The sequence below is a fragment of the Hylobates moloch genome, unplaced genomic scaffold (assembly GCF_009828535.3).
Source record: "Hylobates moloch isolate HMO894 unplaced genomic scaffold, HMol_V3 SCAFFOLD_11, whole genome shotgun sequence".
In the NCBI taxonomy this organism is placed as follows: domain Eukaryota; kingdom Metazoa; phylum Chordata; class Mammalia; order Primates; family Hylobatidae; genus Hylobates; species Hylobates moloch.
The window spans coordinates 39,726,992-39,746,423 of NW_026652286.1; the positions used below are offsets into that span (position 1 = coordinate 39,726,992).

A 19,432-nucleotide genomic window follows, 5' to 3' on the forward strand; every position below is an offset into this window, starting at 1 on the left:
TTTGATGAAGTTCAACTTACCATTTTTTTTCTTTATGATTTACTTTTTTTTTTTTTTTTTTGAGACAGAGTCTTGCTCTGTCGCCCAGGCAGGAGTGCAGTGGCGCCATCTTGGCTCACTGTAAGCTCCACCTCCCAGGTTCACGTCATACTCCTGCCTCAGCCTCCCTAGTAGCTGGGACTACAGGCGCCTGCCACCACGCCTGGCTAATTTTTTTGTATTTTTAGTAGAGATGGGGTTTCACCATGTTAGCCAGGATGGTCTCCATCTCCTGACCTCATGATCTGTCCACTTTGGCATCCCAAAGTGCTGGGATTACAGGCGTGAGCCACCGTGCCCAGCCCATTTTTTATGTTCTGTTTAAGAAATATTTGGCTAACCCAAGGTTTGTCCAACTCCCATGTTTTCTAGAAATTTTACGGTTTTAGCTTTTACATTTAGGCCTGTGATCTATTTTGAGTTAACCTTTACATTTAGGCCTGTGATCTATTTTGAGTCCTGAGGTGTCAGGACTGAGGTTTATTTTTTTCGATATCAAATACCCAATTGTTCAGCTTCTTTTGTTACATTTAATTAGCTTGACATTTGCTTGAAAAACCAGTTGACCATGCGTATGCTTGTCTGTTCTGGGCTCTATTCTGTTCCATTGATCTGTATGTCTCTACTTGTACCAATAGCACACGGTCCTTATTACTATGTCTTTATAGTAAGTCTTTATTTTGGGTAGTTCAAGTTGTTCGAATTTTTTTTCCCAAAATTGTTTTGGCTATTTCCTTCACAATTTCAGATAAATTTACAATCAGTTTGTCAGTTTTTATGAAAAAGCCTGATGGGATTTTGATTGGTGCTGCGTTGAATCTTTAGATCAATTTGGAAGAATCAATACTGTAACAATATTGAATCTTCTAGTTCATGAACGTGTTATATCTCACCATTTATTTAGATCTTTTAAAAGTTCTCTCAGCAGTGCGTTGTAGTTTCCAGTGTATAGGTCTTGCATATGTGAGGGATATTGGTCTGTGATTTTCTTTTCCTGTAATGTCTTTGGTTTTGATTTCAGGGTAATCCTGGCCTCATAAAATGCATTGGGAGGTGTTCCTGTTTCTATTTTCTGGAAAGGTTTCATAGAGTTACTGTTATTTATCCATAAAAGTTATGTGGAATTCTCCAATGATATTATCTTGGTCTGGAGTTTCTTGCTTGCTTGCTTGCTTTCTCTTTTTCTTTTTCTTTCTTTCTTTTTCTCTCTCTTTTTTTTTCAGGGTCTCGCCCTGTTGCCCAGGCTGGAGTACAGTGGCACATGATCATGGCTCACTGTTTGATCTCCTGGGCTCAAGCAACCCTCCCACCTCAGCCTCCTCAGTAGCTGAGCCTACAGGCATGCACTACCACGCCTGGCTAATTTTTTAATTTTTCGATTTTTTAATTTTTCAATTTTTTAAATTTAAAAAATTAGCCAGGCATGGTGGTACATGCCTGTAGGCCCAGCTACTCATGCCTGGTCTTGAACTCCTGGTCTTAAGCAGTCTTCTGGTCTTGGCCTCCAAAATCCTGGGATTATAGGCCTGAGCCACTGTGCCCAGTTGGCCCGGAGTTTTATTTGTGGGAAGATGTCTATGAATTTAATGTATTTTATGGATATAGTGCTATTCGGTCATTCACTTCTTGAGTGAACTTTTGATAGTTCGTATCTTTCAAGGAATTTACATAGTTCATCCATATTGTCAACTTTATTGTTAGTATAAAGTTGTTTATAATATAGTCTAATTATCCATTTAATGTACGTAAGATCTGTAGGGGTGCACCCTCTTCTATTCTTGATCCTGGTAATTTGTTTCTTTTCCTGATCAAGCTGCCCAGAGGTTTATCAACCTTGTTGATCTTTTCAAAGAACTGTATTTTGGTTTCTTTTTGTTTGTTTCTTATTTCATTGACTTGTGTTTCTTTCTTTCTGGAACTTTTGGTTTAATTTGCCTTTCTCTAGTTTCTCAAGGTGGAAGCTTAGACCCATGATTTATATTTTTGGCCATTATTTTATTAATGATGTGTGTCTTTGTGTCTCTCTCTTATTTCCTTCTGGCTATCCAGTTGCATATATGTTTGATATTGCCCCACAGGTCATGTAAGTTCTGTTCACTTTTTTTTTTTTCTTACCATGCTTAGTTTTGAATAGTTTTTCTTGCTATGTCTTCAGGTTTATTGATGTCTTCTTCTACTGTATCTAACCCACTGTTAATCTTATTCAGTGGTTTTTAATTTCAGACATTATCATCTCTAGAAGTTTCATTTGGGTCTCTTTAATATCTCATTTATTCATATTTTACTCTACTTTCTTAAATGTATGATGCATATCTGAAATAGCTTTCTTGACTGTTTTAATTGCTAATTTCATCATCCATGCCATTTCTGGGAATGTTTCTGTTGACTAATTTTTCTCCTGGTAATGGGTCCTAATTTCCTTTTTTTTTTTTTTCATACCTGGTAGGTTTTGATTGGATGATGGATATTACAAATTTTACATTGTCAGGTGCTGGATTTTGTTTTAGTACTTTAAATAGTGTTAGATTTATTAGGTTAGCAGTTAGGTTAGTAGAAAACAGTTGAATCCTTTAAGGTTTTAACATTTTTTAGTTTGGGTCCAGAACAGCCTTTATTCTAGGGCTAATTTTTTAGTTATATGCTTATACCATAATTTGTCCATTCACCAGTTGAGGAACGTTTGGGTTGTTCCTAGCTTTGCACTCTTATGACTCAAGCAGCTGTGAACTTTTGCATATGAGTCTTTGTGAATATTTATAGCAGCTTAATTTTAATAGCCAAGAACTAACTGGAAACAACCCGAATGTCTTTTAGGAGATGAATAAACTGTGGTGTGTGTGTATATATATATACTGTGGTATACACTCAGCAATAAAAACGAATGAACTGTATGTACAACAACCTACATGAATTTCCAGAGAATTATGCTGAGTAGAGGGAAAAAACTAATTCCCAAAGGTTACATACTATATGATTCCATTTATAATTGATGTGGCAATATTATAGAAATAGAGAACTGATTAGTTGTTGCTAGGAGTTAAGAGGGGAATAGGAGTAGGGAAGAGTAAGCGTGCCATGAAAAGGCACCATAAGGGATCCTTGTGGTGATGGAAAATGTTCTGTATACTGACTATATCAATATTAATATCCTGGTTGTTATATTGTAGTACAGTTTTGCTAGATGTTGCCTTTGGGAGAAACTGGATAAAGGGTACATGGGATTTCTGTGTTACTATTAGTATTATTTTTTAAAGGGATAGGGTCTTAACCATGTTGCCTATGCTGGGGCTCAGGCGATCCTCCCACCTCAGCCGCCTGAGTAGCTGGGACTCCAGGTGCATGCCACTGTGCCTGGCTTGTATTATTTCTTATATATGGCCTGTGAATCTATAATTATCTAATTATCTCAAAATAAAAAAGGTTAATTTTTTTAAAAGCAACACAGGAAATTCTAAGGGAAAAGATTGTGTAGCTTAAATACATAAAACTTTTACCTTCCACAGATCAGAGAATATCACACAGTTTAAAAGACAAGAATAAACTGGAAAAATATTTATAACAAATATGATTGAAAAAAGTTATCTTTTTTTTTTTGTTTTTTTTTGGTTTTTTTTGGTTTTTTTGAGACAGAGGCTTGCTTGCTTTGTTGCCCAAGTTGGAGTGCTGTAGCTTGATATCTGCTCACTGCAACCTCTGCCTCCTGGGTTCAAGTGATTCTCGTGCCTCAGCCTCCCAAATAGCTGGGACTACAGTCATGTGCCACCATGCCCAGCTAATTTTTTTAGTTTTAGTAGAGACAGGGTTTCGCCATGTTGGCCAGGCTGGTCTTGAACTCCTGGCCTCAAGCGATCTGCCCACCACAACCTCCCAAAGTGCTGGGATTACAGATGTGAGCCACTGCGCCTGGCCGATATCTATAATATATTAAAAAGTTCTAGAACTAATTTAGAAAACACTGATATCCTTACAGATAAGCAGTTCACAAAGAGAAAAAATGCAGCCAGCCATGAAACATATAAAAAAGTATTTTAATCTCACAAGTAATTAATGAAATGAAATTCAATTTTTCCTCCAAATTGCAATTTTCATTGTTCCCCCTCTACCTTTTAGGTTTTGTTGAAATTATATGTAATTTTAACTACAAGTGATATTAATTTTTAAAGATATTAACCTTTTCTGTTTTAAGTGTTATTTCTCAACAGCAGCATTAAATTCCTAGGCCACATTATCAATACTTACTTTATGTTGATAATTCTTACAGATTTCATTGTTAACCACTGTCTCATATATAGCATAATCTTTCTTGAATTTAAATTTTGACTAATTTTTGTATTTGTCAAGAATACCTTCATATTTTTTCCCATATAGTATTGTGTACTGAATACTTGGATATCTGTACATATTTTTCACCTGTACACAAATTGTTTGGCTGGGTATAAAATTGTTGATTATGCCATTTTCCCTAAAAAGGTTGAAAATATTGCTTCATTCTCTAATTTGATGTTGCAAATGCGAAATCTTATCCTGGTCTGCTTCTTTTTCTCAATAGGTTACCTGTTGTTAGTTAGCTAGCTTGTTTGTTTTCTGTCTGGAAATTTGTTTTATTTTCTTTCTTTCTTTTTTTAAATTATACTTTAAGTTCTAGGGTACATGTGTACAACGTGCAGGTTTGTTACCTAGGTATACATGTGCCATGTTGGTTTGCTCCACTCATCAACTCATCATTTACATTAGGTATTTCTCCTAATGCTATCCCTCTCCTAGCCCTCCATCCTCCGACAGGTCCTGGTGTGTGATGTTCCCTGCCCTGTGTCCAAGTGATCTCATTGTTCAGTTCCCACCTATGAGTGTTTGGTTTTTTGTCCTTATGATAGTTTACTGAGAATGATGGTTTCCAGCTTCATCCATATCCCTGCAAGGGACATGAACTCATCCTTTTTTATGGCTGCATAGTATTCCATGGTGTATATATGCCACATTTTCTTAATCCAGTCTATGACTGATGGACATTTGGGTTGGTTCCAAGTCTCTGCTGTTGTGAATAGTGCCGCAATAAATGTATGTGTGCATGTGTTTTTATAGTAGCATGATTTATAATCCTTTGGGTATTTACCCAGTAATGGGATTGCTGGGTCAAATGGTAATTCCAGTTCTAGATCTTTGAAGAATTGCCACACTGTCTTCCACAATGGTTGAACTAATTTGCACTCCCACCAACAGTGTAAAAGCATTCCTATTTCTCCACATCCTCTCTAGCATCTGTTATTTCCTTACTTTTTAATGATGGCCATTCTAACTGGTGTGAGATGGTATCTCATTGTGGTTTTGATTTGCGTTTCTCTGATGGCCAGTGATGATGAGCATTTTTTCATGTGTCTGTTGGCTGCATACATGTCTTCTTTTGAGAAGTGTCTGTTCATAACCCTTTGTCCACTTTTTGATGAGGTTGTTTTTTTCTTATAAATTTGAGTTTTTTTGTAGATTCTAGATATTAGCCCTTTGTCAGATGGATAGATTGCAAAAATTTTCTCCCATTCTGTAGGTTGCCTGTTCACTCTGATGGTAGTTTCTTTTGCTGTGCAGAAGCTCTTTAGTTTAAATAGATCCCATTTGTCTATTTTCGCTTTTGATGCCATTGCTTTTGGTGTTTTAGTCGTGAAGTCCTTGCCCACGCCTATGTCCTGAATGGTATTGCCTAGGTTTTCTTCTAGGGTTTTTATGGGTTTAGGTCTAACATTTAAGTCTTTAATCCATCTTGAATTAATTTTTGTATAAGGTGTAAGGAAGGGATCCATTTTCAGCTTTCTACATATGGCTAGCCAGTTTTCCCAGCACTTTATTAAATAGGGAATCCTTTCTCTATTTCTTGTTTTTGTCAGGTTTGTCAAAGATCAGATAGTTGTAGATGTGTGGTGTTATTTCTGAGGCCTCTGTTCTGTTCCATTGGTCTTTATCTCTGTTTTGGTACCAGTACCATGCTGTTTTGGTTACTGTAGCCTTGTAGTATAGTTTGAAGTCAGGCAGCGTGATGCCTCCAGCTTTTAAAAATCTGAATTTGGTTGGATAATCTGCGCATGTCTGAGTGTGTATGAATGTGTGGATTTTTCATAGTATTTTTGCCAAGCATTTAGCAAGTCCTTCCCATCTGAAGACTCAAGGATTTCTTCAGCTACAGGATATTTTCTTTTATAATCTCTTTGATTATTGCTCCCATTTACCTTATTTTGTTCTCTCATTCTAGAATTCCAGTAATTCTGAGATTGGATATTGTTGATAGTTTGCCATGTAGCTTATCTTTTTTCTGCATAATTTCCATTTCTTTATCATTTTATCTTTGTACTGGGAGAATTCCTCAACTTGGACTTTTAATATACTAATTTGATTTTCAGCCATGTCCATTTCAATCTGCTATTTTTTCTTTTTTTTTTTTTTTTTTTTGGGATGGAGTCTCGCTCTGTCTCCCAGGCTGGAGTGCAATGGTGCGATCTCAGCTCACTGCAACCTTTGCTGCCTGGGTTCAAGTGATTCTCATGCTTCAGCCTCCTAAGTAGCTGGGACTACAGGTGCCTGCCACCACTCCCGGCTAATTTTTTTTGTATTTTTAGTAGAGACAGGGTTTCGCCGTGTTGGTCAGGCTGGTCTTGAACTCTTGACCTCAGGTGATCCGACTGCCTCAGCCTCCCAAAGTGTTAGGATTACAGGCGTGAGCCACTGCACCCAGCCCAATCTGCTGTTTTCTTGCTGAGCATTAATTTTTTTTTTTTTTTTTTTTTTTACAATTACGGCTTTCTATTCAATAGCTTTTTATTTCTTGCTTGCTCCCTTTTTAAATTGAAGCCTGGCTAGGTTTTATCAATGCAGTATCTTCTTGAATATTATTAGGAGTATCAATCATAAATTGGTTGATGTCAACGCCTTTATCTCCTGCACTAACTATTTTATTAGAGACTATTGGCATAGTTTGTTTTGGTTAGTTTTGTTTCCTCATTTTGAAGTGCTGGTTTCCTCATAGGAGCAGTGAATTTTTGTTGCTTGCTTATATTTTTAATGATGTTCTTTTTTTTTTTTTTTTTTTTTTTTTTTTTTTTTTTTTTTTTTTTTTTTTTTTTTTTTTTTTTTGAGATGGAGTCTCGCTGTGTCGCACCCAGGCTTGAGTGCAGTGGTGGGATCTTGGCTCATTGCAAGCTCTGCTTCCCAGGTTCACGCCATTCTCCTGCCTCAGCCTCCCAAGTAGCTGGGACTACAGGCGCCTGCCACCACGCCTGGCTAATTTTTTGTATTTTTAGTAGAGATGGGGTTTCACTGTGTTAGCCAGGATGGTCTTGATCTCCTGACCTCGTGATCTGCCCGCCTCGGCCTCCCAAAGTGCTGAGATTACAGGCGTGAGCCACCGCGGCCGGCCTTAATGATGTTTTTGAGTAACCAGTAATGGCGGCTTACGTAGGCTACCTCAGCAGTTTTATGAGTTATTATTTGATTTTCCTCAGTGGGCCTCTTCCTCTTTTAAAAAGAAAATTATTTATTTTCATTAATAGATAAAATTATATATATTGATGTTTTAATATGTGTATACACTGTGAAATGGCTAAATCAAGCTATTTAACATACACATTACCTCACATACTTAAGGATTTTTGTGGTGAGAACACTTAAAATGTACTCTGTTAGCAATTTTCAAATATACAACATACTGTTATTAACTGTAGTCTATATAATGTATAATAGATCTCTTGAACTTATTCCTCCTATCCAACTGAAATTTTATGTCCTTTGACTAGCATTTCTCTGATCCCCCTAGCTTCTGATAACCACCATTTTATTTTCTTTATGATCTCAACTTTTTTACACTCCACATATAAGTGAAATCACGCTGTTTCTGTCTTTCTGTGCCTGGCTTATTTCAGTTAACATAATGTCCTCCAAGTTCATCTAGGTTGTCATAAATAACAGGATTTCCTTTTTGAAAGCTGAGTAGGCCAGGTGCAGTGGCTCACGCCTGTAATCCCAACACTTTGGGAGGCCAAGGCAGGTGGATTGCTTGAGCCTAGGAGTTCAAGACCAGCCTGGGCAACACGGTGAAACCCTGTCTCCACAAAATACAAAAATTTGCTAGGCATGGTAGCATGTGTCTAGTCTCAGCTACTTGGGAGGCTGAGTTGGGAGGCTGAGATGAGTCCAAGAGGTGGAGATTGCAGTGAGCTGAAATTGTGCCACTGCACTCCAGCCTGGGTGACAGTGTGAGACCTCGTCTCAAAAAAAAAAAAAAAAAAAGCTAAGTAGTATTCTGTTGCGTATATGTGCCACATTTTCTTTATTCATCCATTCATGGATGTTCACACTGATGCTATAGCGTGGCTATTGTGAATAATGCTGCAGTGAACATGGGAGTGCAGATATCTTTTTGACGTACTGATTTCTTATCTTTTGGATATATATCCAGTAGTGGGATTACTGGATCATATGATAGTTCTATTTTTAATTTGTTGAGGAGCCACTATACTGTTTTCCATAGTGACTGTACTAGTTTACATTTCCAGCAATAGTATATAAAGATTCCCTTTTCTCTACATCCTTGCTGACACTTATTATTGCCTTTTGTCTTTTTGATAATAGCCATTCTAACAGATGTGGTGATATTGTGGTTTAAATTTGCATTTCTTGAATGTTTAGTGATGTTGAGCACTTTCTATATGCCTGTTGACTATTTTTATGTCTTCTTTTGAGAAGTGTCTATTTATATCCTTTGCCCATTTTTAAATTAGGTTTTCTTTTGCTGTGGAGTTGAGTTCCTTATATATTTTGCATATTAACCCATTATCAAATATATGGTTTGCAAATATTTTCTCCCATTACATAGATTGTTTCTTTACTCTGTTGTTTCCTTTGCTGTACAGAAGCTTTTTGCAGTAAACCCATTTGTCTATTTTCACTTTTGTTGCATGGGCTTTCCAAAAATAGCATTGTCCAGACCAATGTCATGGAGCTTTTTCCCTAGGTTTTCTTCTAGTAGTTTTACAGTTTCAGGTCTTATGTTTAAGTCTTCAGTGCATTTTGAGTTGATTTTTGTAAATGTGAGGTGTGAGATGAGGGTCTAATTTCACTGTTTTGCATGTGTATATCCAGTTTCCCCACACCATTTATTGAAAAGATTGTCCTTTGACCTTTTTGTGTTTGTCCTTTGACCTGTGTGTGTGTGTGTGTTTTATTTTTTGGCATCTTTGTTTAAAAAAATTGACCATAAATATGTGGATTTATTTCTGGGTTTTCTATTCTGTTCCATCAGTCTGTGTGTCTATTTTTATGCCAGTAACATACTGTTTTGATTACTATAGCTTTGTAGTAGATTTGGGAATCAGGTATTGTGATGCCTCTGGCTTTGTTCTTTTTGTTCACAATTGCTTTGGCCATTTGGGGTCTTTTGTGGTTCCATATGAATTTTAGAATTGTTTCTTCTATTTCTGTGAAAATTGTCATTGAAATTTTGATAGGGATTGTATTAAATCTGTAGATTGCTTTGTATAGTATGGACATTTTAGCAATATCAATTCTTCCAATCCATAAACAGGACATCTTTTCATTTTATTTGTGTCTTCAATTTCTTTCATCAATGTTTTATAGTTTTCATTTCAGCCTCCCAAGTAGCTGGGATTACAGGCATGCACCACCATGCCGAGCTAATTTTGTATTTTTATTAGAGGTGGGGTTTCACCATGTTGGTCAGACTGGTCTCGAACTCCTGACCTCAGGTGATCCACCCGTCACAGCCTCCCAAAGTGCTGGGATTACAGGCGTGAGCCACTGCACCCAGCCTATACTTTCATGTAAATACATATATATATTTTTGTTACTAAATAATGTCCCTTGCTCTCTACTTGAAGAACACCCTTGAGCATTTCTTATAAGATAGATCTTGTGGGGATAAGCTCCTTCAGCTTTTGTCTGGCAGAGTCTGTTTTTTCCTCATTTCTGAAGGAGAGCTTTGCCAACTACAATATTCTTGGTTGACCTTTTTTGTTTGTTTTTGTTTTCCATAAGCATTTTGAATATATTATCCCACTCTTTTCTGGCCTTTAAGGTTTCTGCTGATAAATCTGTTAGACCTCCCTTATATGTGATCTACTTTTTTTCTTTTGCTGCTTCCAGCATCCTCTCTGTCTTTGATTTTTGATAGTTTGATTATAATACTTCTTGATATAGTCTTACTTGAGTTCAGTCTGCTTGGAGACTTTTGACCTTCCTGTACCCAGATATTTATAACTTTCCCCAGATTTGTATAGTTTTCTGCTATTATTTCTTTAAGCTTTCTATCCTTTTGTGTCTCTCTCCTCCTTCTTGAACTCCAGTTCCCATAAATCCCATAAGCTGCCCCATAAATCCCATAAGCTTGCTTTCTTTACATTCTTTTTTCTCATCCAGCTGTATATTGTCAAATAATCTGTCTTTAGATTCAAAGGTTCATTCTTTTGCTCAATCAGTTCTGCTGTTGATACTCTCCATTGCATTTTTCATTTCATTTCTCTTATTTTTCAGCTGTAGAATTTCTGTTTGATTTCTTAAATATAATTTCAATCTCTCATAAATTTTTTGTTTTAGTTATTTATTGTTTTCCTGGTTTTGTTTTTGTTTCTCTGTATTTTCTTGAAGTTCGCTGAGTTTCCTTAAAACAGTTATCTTGAATTCTCTGTCAGGCAGTTCATGTGTTTTCTTTTCCTTTCTTTTTTTTTTTTTTTTTGAGACGGAGTTTTGTTCTTGTTGCCCAGGCTGGAGTGCAGTGGCGTGATCTTGGCTCACTGGAACCTCTGCCTCCTGGGTTCAAACGATTCTCCTGCCTCAGCCTCCTGAGTAGCTGGAATTACAGGCGTCTGCCACCATGCCCGGCTAATTTTTTGTATTTTTAGTAGAGATGGGATTTCACCATGTTGGACAGGTTGGTTTTGAACTCCTGACCTCAGGTCATCCACTTGTCTTGGCCTCCTAAAGTGCTGAGATTACAAGCGTGAGCCACCACGCCCAGCTGTATCTTCATTTCTTTAGAGTCTGTTCCTGGTGCTTTATTTTGTTCATTGGTGGCAACATGTTTCCTTGATTGTTCTTCATCCTCATGGCTATGCATTGGTATCTGTGCATTTGAAGAAGCAGGGACTTATGCTGGTGAATGGTTTTTTGCATTCTGGCTTTGTCTGGAAAAGCCATTCACCAGTTAGCCTGCCCAGAGATTCTGGGTAGGCCATTTGGTGTGATCTGCAGGTGGCCTTGCTGGTAGAGTCCTTAGGCAGGGTGGCCTGGTGCTGAGTCCATGGGGTTGCGGTTGATGCCTGGATCCACTGGGGTGTACCTGTTGATTGGATACTCAGGCATGGACCTGGAGCTTGTATCTTGTGCAGAGAGGCTATCCCAAAGGCCTAGGTCCACAAGGGCTGACCTGGGGTTGGACTGGGCCTTGAGCTTGGGTCTTCAGAGATTGGCCAGGTGCTAGGATGAACTTGGTGCCCGGGTCAACTGAAATGGGCATGGAGGCTGAGTCTGATGGATGTGTATGAAGGCTAGGTCCATTAGGGCTGGCTTGGGTCCTGGAGCCACAGGCCCCAGCCTAGAACCTAGGTCCATAGGGGCAGTCCTGGGGTTCTGAGGGCCAGCCCAATGCTGGGATCTACTGGGTTGGCCTAGACCCAGGGTCTGCTGGATTGTGGGAATGCAGGGGCCAACCTGAAGGTGGGGGTGGTCATAGAGACTAGCCTGGCACTGGGCAAGCCTGGAGCCTGTGTCTGCAGGCTCCAATTTGGGTGCCATTAGGGGTGCCAATTTGGCACTGGGCTATGTGGGCAGACCTGGCTCTGGTTTTGTCTGGAACCTAGGGTGGGACTGGATTCTGGGGCCATAGTTGCTGGCGTGATGCTGGGTGGGCCCGGAGTCTGTATCTGCAGGGGCCAGCATGGAGGCTGGGTCTGTGGGTGCAAGCATTGTGACTAGGGATGCAGAGCTGGACGGAGGCCTGGTGTTGGGGTAGGCTGAGAGCCTGAGTCTGGGTGACCTTCCCTCTTAAAGCAGATAGTCATGAAAATTCAAAGGTAAGCTTTGTTCTAGGTGTGGGAAGGCAGGGACATGCCAGCAAATGGACTTCTTTTAAGCATTCAGTGGCTGGGAGCTGACTAGCAAGCAGCACTCCAGCTCCTATCCTTGACCATGGAGGCTGAGGGCCTTGGGTTAGCTAAGCTCCACTTTACCTAGCATTCCATCCACAGTAAGTTAAGCCTTGGAATAAAGACTGCATTGGAAAAATTCTTAACATACTACTGTGAGTGCTGGTGAGGGTGTCATAAGATGGACAGTCTTTATATCACTGGTAGGATTGAAAATGTATACTACTCTTCTGGAAAGTAATTTGGCAGAGTATAAAAAAGGCTTTTAAAATGTCTATTCCCTTTGGTCTAGTTTTCATATGTATAGAAGTCTATCTTAAAGAACTAGGGAAGTGGACATAGGTTTATATTAAGAAATCTTAACTTGTATACTACTTATAATAGGGGAAAATTGGAAAGAATCTAAAATGTCCTAGAAAAGAGGACTAGTAAATCATGTCAGTTATGTAGCTATATGATGAGATATTTTGCAGCCAACTTTCAAATGCCTAATGACATGGAGAGATGCTCATGATATAATGTTGAATTGAAAAACATCAGGATATAACCTTTTATACACAAATATGATCCTTCTTTTTAAAAAAGGGGAATAAGAAAATAAATGTTGGCTGGGCGCAGTGCTCACGCCTGTAATCCCAACACTTTGGGAGACCGAGGTGGGTGGATCACCTGAGGTCAGGAGTTTGAGACCAGCCTGGCCAACATGGTGAAACCCTGTCTCTACTAAAAATACAAAAAATTAGCCAGGTGTGGTGGCATGCACCTGTAATCCCAGCTACTCGGGAGGCTGAGGCAGGAGAATCACTTGAATCGGGGAGGCAGAGGTTGCAGTGAACCGAGATTCCACCACCGCACTCCAGCCTGGGCAGGCAACAGCGCGAGACTCCGTCTCAAAAAAAAAAAAAAAGAAAAGAAAATACATGTGTATATATGGTTAAAAAAAGACCAGAAAAAAGCAAATTATTATGAGTGAAGATATGAGTGATTTGTGTTTTCTTTTTTAAATTAGCCTGTATTTTTTTCAAATTTTCTACAAATGAGTCTGTATGATTTTTATAGTCAGAAAAAGCAGTAAATGTAGAAATGTCTCCACACACACCCTACATGCCACCAAAAAAGACTTGTCACCGTTGTAGGCAAAAAAATAGTTTACGTTAGGGTTGAATTTGCCAATTATCATAATGGACAAATGGGTTCTGAATCCTCCAGCTTTCTGCACTGTAATCATGATCACGGTCGCTGGTGCCAGTACTGGTGTGTGAGCTCCAGCACGGCCCATCTGCTGCTCAGGCTTGCTTGGCTGACACAGATTTATTTCATTTAGTTTGGTAATTTGGCAACAGTTTCTCTTTTCTCATTATCCTAGCTGGGATTCAGTACCAGTGTTACTCATTTTGTTTACCAGTTTGTTGTTTTCTTTTGTTCCATTTTGTGAAGATGAAGAAGCCAACAACAGGAATTGTGTCTTCTGAAAATGCAGTGCTTGTCCTTCGGGATCTTGGGCATGTCTTGCTAAAGTGCTCTCTATTTTTGACACTTGCAAGCCATTTCAATTGTTTGGATAAATAGAAAGCTTCCTGGTGTATTTTTCAAAGAGCTTAGCATTCCTTTCCTCTCCCCACTCCACCAAGGAAGATTTGGAAATTGTTCCAAATAGAAATTATAAACATTAGCCTGGAGCTGTGCTGTCTCCGTCTGGTTTTGATGCTTTTTTTATTTTAACTAAAGGCTCATGTCATTTGTTTATCTTCATCAGTACTGCAAAAAACACGTGGTATAAGACTTAACTCTGCCCCAAGCACCCTACACATAAGAAGGGATTTTCATCTGAATTAGTTTGTATTTCAAAGAGCATTGGGATAGCCAGATTGCTAAGAATTTGCTGAAGTGAAACTTTAGAACTATTGGAATCTTAAAGATGTCTTGAATGGATTTGTTAGGATAGGATGGCTGCTGCCTGAGAATTCTCTTTGAACCTGACACTATTTTTTTTTTTTGAGGAGACATTCTTTGTAATACTTTGTGCTACTTTTCTCTCTAGGTTACCCTGAAGAGACTTACCCAATTTATGACCTTTCAGACTGTATCAAGCATAGGCAAGAAACAATCTTGGTGGATTACCCTGACCCAAAAGAACTTTCTGCTGAAGAAATAGCTGAAAGAATGGGAATGATAGAAGAGGAAGAATCAGATCATTTGGGTTGGGAAAGTCTGCCCACTGACCCCAGAGCCCAGGAAGATAATTCTGTTACCTCGTGTGATCCAAAGCCAGAAACATGTTCCTGCTGTTTTCATGAAGACGAGGATCCTGCTGTCTTGGCAGAGAATGCTGGATTTAGTGCAGATAGCTACCCTGAGCAAGAGGAAACCACCAAAGAAGAGTGGTCCCAAGACTTTAAAGATGAAGAGTTGGGCATCAGCACCGATAAAGCATATACAGGCAGCATGCTGAGGAAGCGTAACCCCCAGGGTTTAGAGTGAAAACAGCCAGTCTGAAGTATCCATTACTCAAGTCCCAAGGTGACCTCTCTCTCCCTCAGATTTCCTTCTTGGCCCTGTGCCCTGCACTTTCTTCACTGTGTTCAAGTGTCATAGCTATCAGGCCACTATCATGGATATCATGTATCCTTCCTGGTGCTCACACACCTGTCACCTTGTAAAACACGGACATTAGTGTGAACACAGGACAGCTTCGCTCTTTCTCTTCCTGCCTTTATCAGAGAAGTTGATCCATTAAGTAATTATGTTTGGTCTATTGTAATTACAGATGAGACCACTCAGGGGCAAAGGTCTGACTCTTCCTGGTAGGTGTAACAGATAGTTCACCTGTGAACGAACATCAGCTTATAGATGATAAGGACTTAAGATTGCAAGAATGAAGATTTCAGACTCCAAGATGCCTTATTCTTTGGGCCTTGAGCAGGTTAGTAGTCTCCTGGTGAGAAGAGAACATTTTATTTGTGGGGCTGATGGGCCTAGAGCAGGGTGTAAGACTCTGCTGTCTAAGCTGAAGCCTCTTCCTTGTAGGGAGGGTCTTCCTAGGAACATTGATGCTGCCTCAGACATCTTCTTTTCTCCAGAGTAGGGAAGACTCCCACTGATCTGAGAATGAGCCCAGAGGCCTGTTTGGGGACTGTTTTACTCTGATACTACCTGGATATCTAGCTTCCTTTACCCGTGTTCTGCTTAACAGAACTGCCAAGCCCAGAAGTACCTTTGCACTCCTGGTTTTCAGTGGACAGAGGAAGCTTTAGATAGAGACTTTAGACCCTGCCCTGCAGAGTCAAGACTTGAGGCCATTGAAGCTGCAGGAATCCCTGCCGAGGGATGGTCCTGCCACGAGGAGGCTGCAACCCTATAAGAGGGCTCAAGATGGTGAATTCTGCTCCTGCCATGAGGAGCTCAGAAGGCCAGGAAGCCAGCAATAGGGGAGAGAATCTGTGTACTTATGGACAGTCCTTACCTAAAGCTGTTTCTGAATGTTGCACCCTTTGAGAAATTTGTTCTCAGAACCATAAATTGAAACAGAAATGAGGACTGATGTTGTATACAAAGTGCCAACTCAACAGGGAAGTTGGAGTATGTCTGTTGCAGAGAACCAATATAGCAGTGCCCAGGGGTAGAGACCATGTGTTCCATACTTGGGTATCTGGGTCTTTTGAGAGAGCTGGGGAAAGTAGCAACTAGATTAAGACTGGGAGGATTTTGACCAAACTAAAGGCCTTTTCTCCTTACTGCCTCTGACGTGTGTCTTCTTGAGACAAGATAGCACCCATGAATTACATCATGAGGTATGTGTGAATTCAGTTTACATGTAAGACCTGAGAGTTTGAAGAGGGCACATTCCCAAAGACATTCCCAGTCATGAAATGTAGAAGACTGGAAAATTAAGACATTATGTAAAGGTAGATATGGCTTTTAGAGTTACATTATGCTTGGCATGAATAAGGTGCCAGGAAAATAGTTTAAAATCATACATCAGCATACAGACTGCTGTTAGAAGGTATGGGATCATATTAAGATAATCTGTCAGCTACTACTAGGTATTTATTGTTAATTGAGTTACAGAGAAAAGTCATTCAAGACTGAGTTTTGCAGTGTCAAGTATTGCATCTATCTCTGTGTAGAACATTTGATTCACATTGTAAAGAATGCAGTTTAAAATGTACTGAATGCAATCTAGATGTATTGTACACTAAAGGTGAAAAATAACAGGTGCTCTTTACTGTTTCGATAAATTGTTTTCTGTGTTATTTCCCTTCATTCACTATGAGGGGTTTGATTCATGAGGAGAGCCCTGGGTTCCTGGCTCAGATTTACTTTTGGCCTTAGGATATGATTCCCGTATTAGAGATAAATACTTCTGTTTTCTTCTAGCTGATTCATTCATTTAGCAGTCAGTTGCTCAATGCCAGGTACTGGGTAACAGGGCTGAATTTCTACCCTCAAAAAACTCAATGTAACGAGAGCAAGCCTGACAGATAAAATGAACTATGACCTTATAAGAGGGCTCAGGATTGTGAATTCTGCAGGCAGAGAAACATGAGCCATGATCTGTCCCTGCATTTTCTAGCTGTGGAATCTTGGGTCAGCTCCTTAACTGGTCTGAGCTTTGGCTTCAGGGTAGTAAAGGGAGGGGTATTAAAGGTCCTGGTTAAATGAAATCATCAGTGTGTGTAAAACAGCATTGGTTCTAGCTCATACATGATAACCACTCATTAAGTGGTAATTATGTTTTTATTATAAGGGCTATGCTGTGATTCAGACATGGGCCCAAAACTACAGGAAAGATAAATTGTTTTTGCTATAAAGTATTTCCAAGAAACTTCACAGTTTCTGGAGAGGTGGGCCTTGAGGCATGCAAAGAACTTCAGGTAGGGAAAGAAAAGAGGACATTCTTGGCAGAAAGAGTTGTAGAAAAAAGCAGCAGGGTGTGAAAATACATGGATGTTCAAGTATTTTGATGAGGTTGTTATGTAAAGTGTTGTTGGTCTTTGGGGAAGATTGGCTTATGGAAATTCCTGCCAGAAGTACTAAGCCCTTATGGTGGTTCTTCCTGCCCTAGCTCTTGGTTGGTTTATATATAAGGAATATATTTGTGTATTTATATATCAGACATTTGGATATACCTTTCAGTTATTTAGGATTTAGACAGTTCTTTTTGGATTTTCCAGAATTATTTTATCCTTCAGGGATGACAGTTATATGTGTGTATACAACCCAGGATGACAAAATCATGGGACTGGTTTTTGTTGCCAGGGCTTCTGTCTCTTTCCTTGCAGTCTTCATTTCTCACAACGAGGGTGCTGGGAACTTGATCAGTTCCCTGGCCTTTGGGTACTGTGGCAGAGTACACAAGTCATACCTCTATGGACAGTTAGCTCACAAAAGAACTGCATAATCTGGGATCATTCTTGGTAAATTAGGTGGGTGGTGCAGCCAGGAGATCCCCTTTCCTGGTCACAACAGGAGCACAAAGAAACCATTTCATTATCTCCATGACTAGCTCCAGAAGCTGGGCCCAGGGAGGTGTGCTGAGGAGTGGAGGTGTATTTGGCCTGTAGAAGCAATGGCCTTTGAAAACCATACTCTGCACCTTATATGGCTTGGGTGATCAAATAACTTATGGTCCAAATTCAAACACTTTGGAAAAAGGGAGCTTTAATATAATTATGCCAAGGTGATAGGCATAAACTAAGACTGTCCTGGACATAGGGTCACCCCTGTCTATAGCCATTTAAGATTTTTCAACCTGATGACTAAACAAACAAAACCCTCTTTCCTTTTTAGAATATCCTGTATGTGCTATTTCCCGCCAGAGGCAGAGGCAACAGGAGATAGGCCATGGTTCAGGTAGGAAATGCTCTTGGTCACATCAGAACTCTAGATTTGGGGGAATAAACAAACCCTAATTATTACCACACTCTCAAAGTTCCCTTCAATCTGGACTATTTGTATTCCAAAGAAAAATTTAGTGCTTTAGCTATTCAGCAATGTTGAGAAAAAACATGAACACATTTATGACTTTGCCTTGACCATTGACTTTTCTAAAATGTGCTTCCTTTTCCTTTATTTCCCTTTTTTTATACAAAGAAAATATGCCAAATTTCTCCTCTTAGGTCATTCCTTAACCTCTCAGAGAACCAGTTTCCCCATGAATTGGCAATAATGCTCTATTTACAGGGCTGTTTGTTTATAAAGTGTCTGTGCCAGGGCAAAGCATGTGGTAGGTGCTTGGTGACAGCATGATCACCGTCACCACTTTCAAGTCCGGTATTGCTGAGATGTCACACTTGACGCCCTCTAAGGCTACCCTGACTGCCAGGAGTGGCCCAGGGCCCTTCTGCACTCTCTGGGTGCCTTTAGTTATAACCTCCTGTCTGGGTCAGACCATTAGCTTTCATGTCTGCTTCTAGCTACCACTGTAGCCTCCCTTCCTTTTGCCTTCAAATCTGCCACAGCTGCCCTGCAACAACAAAAAAGATTCCTAAGCATTTCTAAAAGTCCTGTTTAAATGGATTAGGGTCCAAGCAAGCCCAGAGAAATCAAGTGGTTGGGTCTTTTACACCTTTTTCATCTCTACAGCCCTGTTCTCTAAGGCCAGGCCCACAGGGGATACTGAGGAACCACCAGCCCCTTCAGGTGGCACAGCAGACCCTGAAGAGAACTGCTCTAACTTAAGTACCTTCTGACTTCTTCACCATTTTTCCAGCCTCTGGGTGTGGTTCTGATGAACCTTAAACTTGAAAGGCACAGCCAGAGGGAGGACAGTGTTGACCCACATGTCATTGGTGAGGTTATTACCCACCTGAGGCTCCTAGGAAACAATGAATGAAAGGTATAGAAAAAAATTAGGAAGTAAACAGGGCTTTTTTTCCCCCTTTCATGAAAAAAGTACACAGAAATGTTGAAACGATTCAAGTTTAATTTGTTGATATATGTGTGTACTTAGACAAACACTAACTTCTACAACATACATGTCAACATGGGAAAATACCAAGTTTGTCATTGCACATACCAATAAATAAATACATTTGCTCCAGAATACCAAAGAAGTTTATTCAAAAAGTCACTTAATAAAAGCACAGTTTTGCAAATTTGTCTAAAACTCCAGATAATCTTGAACAAAAATAAAATGTCTGACCACTCCAAAATAGGAAAAGACAATCTTGTGCAAATAGACATACACATTCTAGGCATTGTGAAAACTGGCTGTGTTCCCAGCAAGAGATACTGCACCCTCCTGACCAGGC

The 19,432-nt window shown here is 39.6% G+C and overlaps 2 protein-coding genes across 11 annotated transcripts in view; one reads left to right on the forward strand and one right to left on the reverse strand.

Moving 5' to 3' along the window:
- The window catches only part of RIC3 (RIC3 acetylcholine receptor chaperone), an 83,416-nt gene that overhangs the window by 49,628 nt on the left and 14,356 nt on the right, over positions 1-19,432 (forward strand). For 4 of the 9 annotated variants that reach the window (XM_032166680.2, XM_032166682.2, XM_032166687.2 and 1 more), the window contains one exon: positions 14,221-16,417. In XM_032166680.2, coding sequence (XP_032022571.1) covers positions 14,221-14,660 — 440 coding nt within the window. In that variant the 3' untranslated portion in view covers positions 14,661-16,417. Of the gene's footprint in view, positions 1-14,220; positions 16,418-17,969; positions 19,323-19,432 lie in introns of those variants that run through there. The other 5 variants (XR_004250234.2, XR_004250233.2, XR_004250232.2 and 2 more) reach the window with 5 other exon arrangements.
- The window catches only part of TUB (TUB bipartite transcription factor), a 115,763-nt gene that overhangs the window by 7,596 nt on the left and 88,735 nt on the right, over positions 1-19,432 (reverse strand). The gene's annotated exons all lie outside the window — the stretch shown is intronic.